Below are 10,843 nucleotides of genomic sequence, written 5' to 3'. Positions count from 1 at the left end.
GATGAGAGAAGTGATGCTGGAGGATGAGAGGAGTGATGTTGGAGGATGAGAGGAGTGATGCTGGAGGATGAGAGGAGTGATGCTGGAGGATGAGAGGAGTGATGCTGGAGGATCGGATGAGGGGAGTGATGCTGGAGGATGAGAGGAGTGATGCTGGAGGATCGGATGAAGGTAGTGATGCTGGAGGATGAGAGGAGTGATGCTGGGGGATGAGGGGAGTGATGCTGGAGGATGAGGGGGGTGATGCTGGAGGATGAGGGGAGTGATGCTGGAGGATCGTATAAGGGGAGTGATGCTGGAGGATCGGATAAGGGGAGTGATGCTGGAGGATGAGGGGAGTGATGCTGGAGGATGAGAGGAGTGATGCTGGAGGATCGGATGAGATAAGTGATGCTGGAGGATGAGGGGGAGTTATGCTGGAGGATGAGGGGAGTGATGCTGGAGGATGAGGGGAGTGATGCTGGAGGATGAGAGGAGTGATGCTGGAGGATGAGAGGAGTGATGCTGGAGGATCGGATGAGGGGAGTGATGCTGGAGGATGAGAGGAGTGATGCTGGAGGATCGGATGAAGGTAGTGATGCTGGAGGATGAGAGGAGTGATGCTGGGGGATGAGGGGAGTGATGCTGGAGGATGAGGGGGGTGATGCTGGAGGATGAGGGGAGTGATGCTGGAGGATCGTATAAGGGGAGTGATGCTGGAGGATCGGATAAGGGGAGTGATGCTGGAGGATGAGGGGAGTGATGCTGGAGGATGAGAGGAGTGATGCTGGAGGATCGGATGAGATAAGTGATGCTGGAGGATGAGGGGGAGTTATGCTGGAGGATGAGGGGAGTGATGCTGGAGGATGAGGGGAGTGATGCTGGAGGATGAGGGGAGTGATGCTGGAGGATGAGGGGAGTGATGCTGGAGGATGAGGGGGGTGCTTTTTTGACACATGTAGTGTGTGTACAGATGGATGTATATAAGCCCTGCACTCTGTATATGATAACAGAGTGTATGTACAACCTGTAGTGTGTGTACAGACGAATGTATATAAGCCCTGTACTCTGTATATGATAACAGTGTGCTATATACAACCTGAAGTGTGTGTACAGACGGATGTATATAAGCCCTGTACTCTGTATATGATAAGTGTGCTATATACAAACTGTAGTGTGTGTACAAACGGATGTATATAAGCCCTGTACTTTGTATATGATGTAGTGTGTGTACAGATAGCTGTATAAAAGCCCTGTACTCTGTATATGATAACAGTGTATATACAACATGTAGTGTGTGTACAGATAGCTGTATATAAGCCCTGTACTCTGTATATGATAACATAGTGTATATACAACCTGTAGTGTGTGTACAGATGGCTGTATATAAGCCCTGTACTCTGTATATGATAACATAGTGTATATACAACCTGTAGTGTGTGTACAGATAGCTGTTTATAAGCCCTGTACTCTGTATATGATAACAGTGTGCTATATACAACCTGTAGTGTGTGTACAGATAGCTGTATATAAGCCCTGTACTCTGTATATGATGTAGTGTGTGTACAGATAGCTGTATAAAAGCCCTGTACTCTGTATATGATAACAGTGTATATACAACCTGTAGTGTGTGTACAGATAGCTGTATATAAGCCCTGTACTCTGTATATGATAACAGTGTATATACAACCTGTAGTGTGTGTACAGATAGCTGTATATAAGCCCTGTACTCTGTATATGATAACATAGTGTATATACAACCTGTAGTGTGTGTACAGATAGCTGTATATAAGCCCTGTACTCTGTATATGATAACAGTGTGCTATATACAACCTGTAGTGTGTGTACAGATAGCTGTATATAAGCCCTGTACTCTGTATATGATAACAGTGTGCTATATACAACCTGTAGTGTGTGTACAGACGGCTGTATATAAGCCCTGTACTCTGTATATGATAACATAGTGTATATACAACCTGTAGTGTGTGTACAGATAGCTGTATATAAGCCCTGTACTCTGTATATGATAACAGTGTGCTATATACAACCTGTAGTGTGTGTACAGATAGCTGTATATAAGCCCTGTACTCTGTATATGATAACAGTGTGCTATATACAACCTGTAGTGTGTGTACAGACGGCTGTATATAAGCCCTGTACTCTGTATATAATAACATAGTGTATATACAACCTGTAGTGTGTGTACAGATAGCTGTATATAAGCCCTGTACTCTGTATATGATAACAGTGTGCTATATACAACCTGTAGTGTGTGTACAGATAGCTGTATATAAGCCCTGTACTCTGTATATGATAACAGTGTGCTATATACAACCTGTAGTGTGTGTACAGACGGCTGTATATAAGCCCTGTACTCTGTATATAATAACATAGTGTATATACAACCTGTAGTGTGTGTACAGATAGCTGTATATAAGCCCTGTACTCTGTATATGATAACAGTGTGCTATATACAACCTGTAGTGTGTGTACAGATAGCTGTATATAAGCCCTGTACTCTGTATATGATAACAGTGTGCTATATACAACCTGTAGTGTGTGTACAGATAGCTGTATATAAGCCCTGTACTCTGTATATGATAACAGTGTGCCGTGCACTGTATACAGCATGTAGTGTGAGTAGAGGACCATGTTGCTATGCACAATCCCATATAGTAATAGCAGCAGCCCTATCACCCCCTGGGGACCGGCGGGGACGCTCCTGACAACTCGCAGTCCCTCACATAAGGAGCTGACATAGTCCAGCCCTGCTAATATATATCTGTAGCGATGCAGCAGAGCTGTGGCTGCACTCCATTGTGATAGTAGTGGGTGCAGGGGATGACACTCTCCTCTCCACTACACCTGTGTACGTGTGAGTGGGTAGAGCCCGGTAGCGCCCACCCAGCCGGTGGCATTAGGATGCAGTAGCTTGGTGTCGGTGTGCGGGGCTGGCAGCACGGCGGTGCGGGGCGCCCGTGGTCCCTCCTCCGTCCCTCTGTACCGGTGCAGTGATTCACATGTGCTGTCACATCCCGGTGACTCGTCCTCCCTCCGTCTGCTCACGCCGGAGCTCTGTCATCATGTGTGCGGCTCCTCAGTCGTGCTCAGAGCTGCTGCCTCTCACTTGTGCTTAGGACTGAGGCGCCGCCACATCGCTGCCGCTCCTCCGCTACCGGATTTACTACACAGCACAGCCACCGCCGCACAGCCCGCACCTCCGGGACTTACAGCGTGGCGGGGACAGGAGGGAGAGCCATGCTCCAGCCGGCCACCAAGGGGAGGAAGCCCGCGGCAGAGGCAGCAGGTAAGCGGCGGCTATTGTGTGTGAGCCGGGTAGCTGCCCAGGTCTGCCCGCTACCTCACTACCTCACCACTGCGTATTATGGCGACTTGGCAGCCAGTTTTGCCTAGGAAGCATCGCGCTCTGTAGCCAGGACATTCCTCGCTCCCTCTCTGCCCTGTGCTGCTGTGCCATCCTGTGCTGCTGTGCCATCCTGAGCTGCTGCTGCAGCTGGCATTCCCTGTGTTATGGAGGTGGGCACCTCTGTAGGTAGAGGCAAGGCTCTCACTGCCAGGGGTAGAGGGGCAGAAGTTGCTGGTAACTTGGGTGACATGCCCAGAATATAATATCACTATATATATATATATATATATATATATATATATATACACACACATATATATATATTTCCCCATCCATTGAGTATTCAGGAAGGTTACCAACCCTGAAATTTCCTCCCCCCCCCCCCCCCAAAAAAAAGTAACAAAATGCATCTTTATTCTGTATGCATTGGGCAGGGGTGGCAGCTGGATATACATAGTGCACTTGGCATATGTAAGAATGCCATGATAAATGAGTTGACCCGGCATCGCTCTGCTCACAAAAACTATCTTGACTGCCCGGCTCTCAAGGCACCCATTGATTTTTGTCTCCCTGAATATCCAGCATTGTCCTCTAATCCTATCAGGCTTTCACTGGCTGCGGGAACAAGAGCCGGGCTTATACTCCCAGGGTACGCAGCACTTAATTCAACTTACACATGCCACCTTACCCTAGGAGTTGTCACTCCTGGCGGGAAAGCTGACGGGCACCCCAATCTCTCCCTGCACCTGCATGGTGGATAACCTCATCTGGGCCTGTACATCAGTAGTCAGCTGGGCACTTTAGCTCTGAATGAGTTCATAGAAAACCGTGTTCCCAACTGATTATTAGATTTTGTAGTAACGCTCAAGCCAAATGGCGTCCCATATGTTCTGGAACACAGCTCTGCTTTCCATGAAATTCACACCATACAGGTAGAGAAGACAGTCCGCATGCCAGGACTCTGCTCAGGGGTCAAGGTTGGCAGCGTCAATGGGATACAGGGGTACGCAACCGCAGCAGAATATTTTTGTGAAATTTCTCACATTTTTTGCATTCCATTAGGTGGTGTTTTTACCCATTACACACACTCTCTCTCTCTCTCTCTCTCTCTCTCTCTCTCTCTCTCTCTCTCTATATATATATATATATATATTTTTTTTCTTTATTTATAGGATCATATTAAGAAAAGGTTTTATCATGGTATAATGCGGTTAGCATACTATATACAACATATAATATGCACCTGTAAATATATTTTTAGGAATATTATATATATATATATATATATATATTTATACAACTTAATTTAACACACACACAAACACACACACACACACATATGCCATGCATTATTAATTATATACATAGTATTTATGATTATATATATATATATATATATATATATATATATATATATATATATACACACACACACACATATATACATATATCACATATATATATCACACACACACAGTAGCAGTACAGTTTGTATATTGTTTATTTAGCATTTGTACATTTTATGGCATAGTGATGCACATAGGCACAAGTTGGTTACATGTGTCCTTTCTAATACTTTATATTTTCATGATCCGCTATTATTCCAGATGTGGTTTGGGACAGAAGAACAATGAAGCCCTATGTAGACCATTCCTAATAAGATGCACTTAGCTGGACATTTGTCACCTAGCGGCACTGGAGCACCTGCCTGGTGTCTGTGTGGAGGCTTTGCTGTACTTTTACCAGTAGATGTTGCTAGAGAGTAAAGAAAGGCATCGCCTGTATACACGGGGACAGAGCATTGGCATTAGAAAACAAAGTAGAAGCTAACCCGGTACCTGCTGTTACCACTTACCTGAGTGGGTGATTAAGCTGAAGAATATAATAAAGCTTCCCTTTGTGTTTAATGCTGAATAGCTCCAGACGTCGCCGCTCTGCCTTTCGCCTCAGACGCATCGTTGCCTGTTTTCTCTGTTTTTGTGTCATTTATCTGTTCAAAATTGCCACCTCTTGGTTAATGCATTTGCTTAAGTAGGGTGAGTCCTGTTAAAGTGTGCGCCAATGCAATTGTATCTAGAAAGGGTTAATTGAGATGCAGGACACGTAAGACCGATGAATTGTAAGCAAAGTGAAGATGTGAACGAGGAGCCTGGGTGGCTATTAAGGGGCTGGAGGCAGATGCCCACATTAATGGGCTGATTAACATTGGAGACATATTAAGAGGCACAAAGGCCCGCAGAAGGGCGCAATACATTACCCGGCACATATCAACTCTCCGCCTTACAGTATACAGGAGTTTCTGAGCTTCAGGAAAACTAGTTACATAGACAACTTTCTGAAGTCCAAAGGGAAGGATAAAAATAGAGAAAGCGTAATGTGAATTTTGCTTGTAACCTGAAAACCAGAAGCATTCCTTGATATGAAACAGTTATGATAGGAGTCTTTGTGGTAAAATGAGAAATTTGTCCCAGAGGACTGTAATCGCACTGCATAGATGGATATTTTACTGATGCAATTTCGAGTAAGCACTGACCTCTATCCGTACAAGTATTTATTTGTAGACGTATAACATCATCTGACAGGTCTGAAGACCGCAGAGTGGGATCCAAGATCCATACCTTGAAGTGTGTCTGTATAAAGTGAGGAGTAAGCCGACCATCCTGCTCTAAACTAGAGGGGGAGAAGATTTCAGCAGCAGCAGCCAATGAAACCGGAAAATGACGCCATGCCGAAAAGGAAAATCACTCTTTTATTGAGTGGGTCCTTAATAATTACTAAGCTGTAAATGGTGGCAATGAATTTTACGCTCCATTAAAATGGTTCTAGTGCCTGGTGCTACAGTATATAAGACGCCTTGTGTATTGTGAGCACCAGCACTGTGTCTTTTAAATGCATTACAGCCTTTGGGAACTCTGGGAGAACCGAAATTGTCAGGATTCTTGATTTCTACCAACTCTGAATATGTATCCCATAAATCAGTCCGTCTTAATCTGCCTGACGCTGTGAGAATTTTACACAGCCACCAGAGACATTTTCCCTAGAAATCTTACATTTTGCGGATTTGTCGGATGCCATTACAGCAAATGTCTTAGTACGTAGTTGCTAATTTATTAACAAAGCTCTGTGACTTCTGTGAGAAGCAGCGAGTGATCTTGTTTAGCTGAGGTGTTATGGATGAACTCTTATCTCCATAGAAATGCAGCTTGTGTCATCACAACTTGTACACTTGTTACTGGCAGAGCCGTTGTATACACACATCCAGGGGGATTCATTCTCACGTCCTAGACCCATCACCTTAAATGAAAACAATGTTACTCAGCATGGTGCGGTCCATTTGGACCTAGACAGAGATGATGTGCCGACTTTTATTAACCCTCTAGATAGTTTTGGAGTTAAAGCGATAATTCTGCATCCATAAACCATATTTCTATTAGCAGCCACGTAATATTATCATACAATATCTCTCTTCTTGCTGGGATCAGTCGCTGTATCCTGTATAAACAGCAAAACATTGAACAGGACAAGAGCTAAAACAGAAGCAGCACACAGTGTAAATAGACATATGGTGAAATGGTCTCAGTTCAGTTTTTTTTCTCTTTATATAAATTACAAAAATTTAGGTTTACCAAAAAATGAGAAGTTTTCTTTTTTTTATTACTTATATTTTGTGTTACCTGGTCGAAAAATATTAGATATATTAGATATTCTCGATGTTGTTTTGAAGTTTTCGCCAAATATGCGCCAGACGGACGGTCTGTACATCATTCGATTGTTTACTGGATTGTACAGCGTTCAGTATTTTGGCTAGCACTTTTATTGATAAGTATATAGGTTGGAATTGTCCACAAGAAAGAAAAGTCAGATTATTTGGGCCGTAACGGGACGCGGTTTATGTTTCGATTTATTTAGGGAAAGTTTTAGGAGCTTATGTAAATGACATTTAATGACACATAATCTTAGTTCATGAATGAATACGTCTTTGACAACACTTGGCTTTCAGATGACTGAAGCAGGAGAGCAATAGCTTGATCGCTCCTATTCTGCCATGGTGTAAATAGAAAAGTAATAACAAAAGATTACCCATCAGGACTGAATTATCTGTACTAATATGTCCATTATCATTCTGTACTGGAGATACTGGTCTAACATCACAAGGATCCAGTAATTCCATTAACCTGTCAGTTTATTATCTACCAACCTATAACAGGGGCATGTGAGGTCACATTCCCATTGCCTTGTGTCCAGGATGAGCAACATTAGATTACTTCATATGCTTATGGCATGCTTGACTGCATTGCTCTATGGTTAATTTATATATCTATGGACAGTGCAATGTACTTTCTTTTTTACATTTGCAATTTTTGGCTAAACGTCCAGTTTACTTTTGGTGCCATCTTCTGTCTAATATCAGAATTTGATAGTATTAAACATAGCGGTTCATTGTGATTTCAGCAGTATTACCTATAGTTTTAGTGTTGATATCATATCTAGGAGTAGAAGATTGTCTGGGCTAGGATCTCAGACTGGAGATAGTAGGTGCGACTAAAAACCTCACTGCAATAACGCAGAAAGAGACCCGAAATCCTGATGCTCTTTTGTTTTGTCTTTGTGTTCTTCATTCAGATTTTTTTTTTCAGCTTTGGTCAGTGTGCCCAACAAGTACACCGAGTGTAGGCATCTGGTTTTAATAAGAATACAGTAATGTAAGGGTTAATGAGAATTTTATAAAGTCCAGTTCCCTAAAGTTCGCTATCAGCGTATTGTGTAAAGTCACAATGTCTTTAGAAAAGGTAAAATAATGGTGACTTTGCTGGCGGCCAGTCTGCCTTATTTCAGATGCGTAGCTTTTATTTTAACCCTTGAGCTAAAGAGGGTTTTTTTTTCGCCTCTCGAGAATTTGGCTGTCATACCATTTCAAATGTTAGGCCGAAGTACTTGTGTGAGTCTTTTTTTTCCGTATTTTTTTGCTGGGCTATAATACTTAAACTTTTGTTATCGCTTTCTGGTTCTATTATTAGTGTTTATTCATGTTTTTTTATTTGTAGATATTTTGTATTCAATCACCTTAAATGATATAATAGATGTATAGAACAGATTGCTTTGGTTATGTGATAGCACATATATGTAGAACATTTGGTGCTTTTCTTTTTGCTTAGCAATTTAGTAAGAAGGATTTTTTTAAAAAAATATGTCTATTCATAATATATAATTTCTGGGCCATTTTTTCTTGTAAAAGTACTCTGGCATTCCTGTATTATTCTTCCCAGAAACATATGAATAAATTGACAAGTAGGTGTTAATAGTTGAGGGTGTGACATTGTCTAATCAGTGCTGATGGTGACAGAACTTGTAGGGACGCATCTACAATGATAGCACGCAAATGTCAATTTATTCCTAAATGTGAGAAGAACTGACAGACCCTCTGTTAGACATTTTATTGCATAGTGGTTACTGAGTACTAAATATACTATCAGCAAATACCACAAGCTGTATGGTGCATTGTGCAGGTCCTCTGAAAACTAAGCCTTTATTAAACATCACACATTATATAATAAGTTCTGGTTTAATTTTTTGGTTTTCCTTGAATCTTACCTGAAGTGATTTTACATAAGGCCATAATCCTTTATTTCTATTATTATTATAATGGCTAAGGTTACATAAGGTTTAATTCCTGAGATATTGTCCATCTTGGCTACTACTTACAGGTTATTTATTTATTAACCAGTTTATATTGAAAAATATTATGGCTGTGTGAATTGTTCTTATTAAACATTGTGTATTGTTTTATGTATACAGCTCCCATGCATACCTATATTTCTCCAGTCTACAAGTAACAGGTAACAGCCTACAAGTTTTGCATACTCTGATCCTACAGTGCGTCCTTAAAGAGGTATTCTGACTGGGACCCCTTTTCTGGCAATGCCATGGGGGGGGCAAAAACAATTACATTCACTTACCTCCCTGGCATCATCGCTGTCCCCTACATTCCGCTGCTCTGGTTCCCCCGTTGTGTGGCTGCTTCCCGGTCTAAAGACGTGACATGTCAGGCCCAATCAGCCATTCAGTGACAGAGGTAGGGCTCCGCTACAGTTGCTAAATGGCTGCAACATCATGTTTTTAATCAGGAAGCAGCTGCTCACCAGAGGACCAGCGCAGCAAAATGTAGGGGGTAGCGCTGGAAGGCAAGTAGATTTAATAGTTTTCACCCTCTCCCTTCCTGGGTATTGGCAAAAAAGGGTCCTAGATGGAATACCCCTTTAACTCTAATATACATTTGGTTATTTAGCAGGCGGGTAACTACTACAGATGAATGATAATCTGACTACAGGATCAGACTATGCAGAATGTGTTTGTAGTCTGTTACCATGGAAACACAGAAGTTTGCTTGGCAGACACAAAACCATAGGAGATTCTTAATTAAGACTTTTCTCCATTTTAAATCTCTTAGAACAACAATAAAAAACCTATTTTCGCAAGGGTGGACCTTCCCTTTAAACTCAGCTAAGATCTCTCGTTGCTTATTAGAATTGTGTGCTGTCTGCATTTTAGCAGAACTCTTGGAGTGCCATGCATGGTGAGCTGGCCGACAAGGCCTCAATTAGACACTTTGATGAACACATTCATACACGCTGACTACTGGTTTGGCAGAAAGTATTTGAAAGCCTTTGTAAATAAAGCAGATAACCTTCTTAATGGAAATGTATTTTTCTCTCTGCTTCGCCATTACATATTTTAAGTAGAAATTATCACTCCATTATATTTTTCTCCTGTTTTGTTTGGGAGAAATGTGCCATTGCTATAATTTGGCCTTCAAAAGAGAACATTACATGCTCTAGTATAAATAAGAGGCAATAATAGTCAAAAAAATGTGAGTTTTAAGCAAAGTGATTTGTCACTGACATTCATTTCAAATGCGCTTCTCATGTTTACTTAGGGATTTAATTCATCTGATAACTAACATCTTCATCACCAAGTACCTTGATGCCAGTAGTGAATCTGGTATTGTGTAAAAAGGTTTTGCCATGTAAATCTTCAGCCTTAGAGTAGCTTCACAAGTACCTAAATTGCAGCGGATTTCAAGTTCTGCATCCTCGCTGTGAGACCGTAGCCCCTGCCCATTTAACCCACCACTGCCAAGCTAATACCTTACCTTCCTGTGCTCCTGCCTGCTTCTCCGGCTCCCTCCTCTCTGGCACCCCACTCAGCCAATCAGTGCTCTGCGCCACTGCAGCCATTGATTGGCTGAGCTGGGCGTCAGTGAGCTTGGAGCCAGAGAAGCAGGCAGGAGCATGGAGAGGTAATATATTTGCCTGGCAGCTGGTGGGTTAAATGGGCAGGGGCTACATTCTCGCAGTGGAATTCACAGCTACCATAAGGGCAGATTGTACCTGAGGATTTGCAGAGTTAAAAACCATAGTGGATTCCAGTACCAGAAATGTCAATATCTATTGTGGATGTCACCCTTTAAGTGTTTAGAAGTGAAATCTGCGGTGGACT

The 10,843-nt window shown here is 42.2% G+C and overlaps 1 protein-coding gene across 1 annotated transcript in view; it reads left to right on the top strand.

The window, feature by feature from the left end:
- Positions 1-2,821: 2,821 nt before the first annotated feature.
- Positions 2,822-10,843, top strand: part of TENM2 (teneurin transmembrane protein 2) — a 750,809-nt gene continuing 742,787 nt past the window's right edge. Inside the window, exon 1 of the mRNA XM_069970729.1 lies at positions 2,822-3,286. Within this exon, the coding sequence (XP_069826830.1) occupies positions 3,238-3,286 (49 nt within the window). The 5' untranslated portion in view covers positions 2,822-3,237. The remainder of the gene's footprint in view (positions 3,287-10,843) is intronic.

This window comes from Dendropsophus ebraccatus, chromosome 1 (genome assembly GCF_027789765.1).
Source record: "Dendropsophus ebraccatus isolate aDenEbr1 chromosome 1, aDenEbr1.pat, whole genome shotgun sequence".
Classification (NCBI taxonomy): domain Eukaryota; kingdom Metazoa; phylum Chordata; class Amphibia; order Anura; family Hylidae; genus Dendropsophus; species Dendropsophus ebraccatus.
The sequence above is the reverse complement of the archived record's forward strand: the minus strand, read 5'-3'. Positions and strand labels throughout refer to the sequence as shown.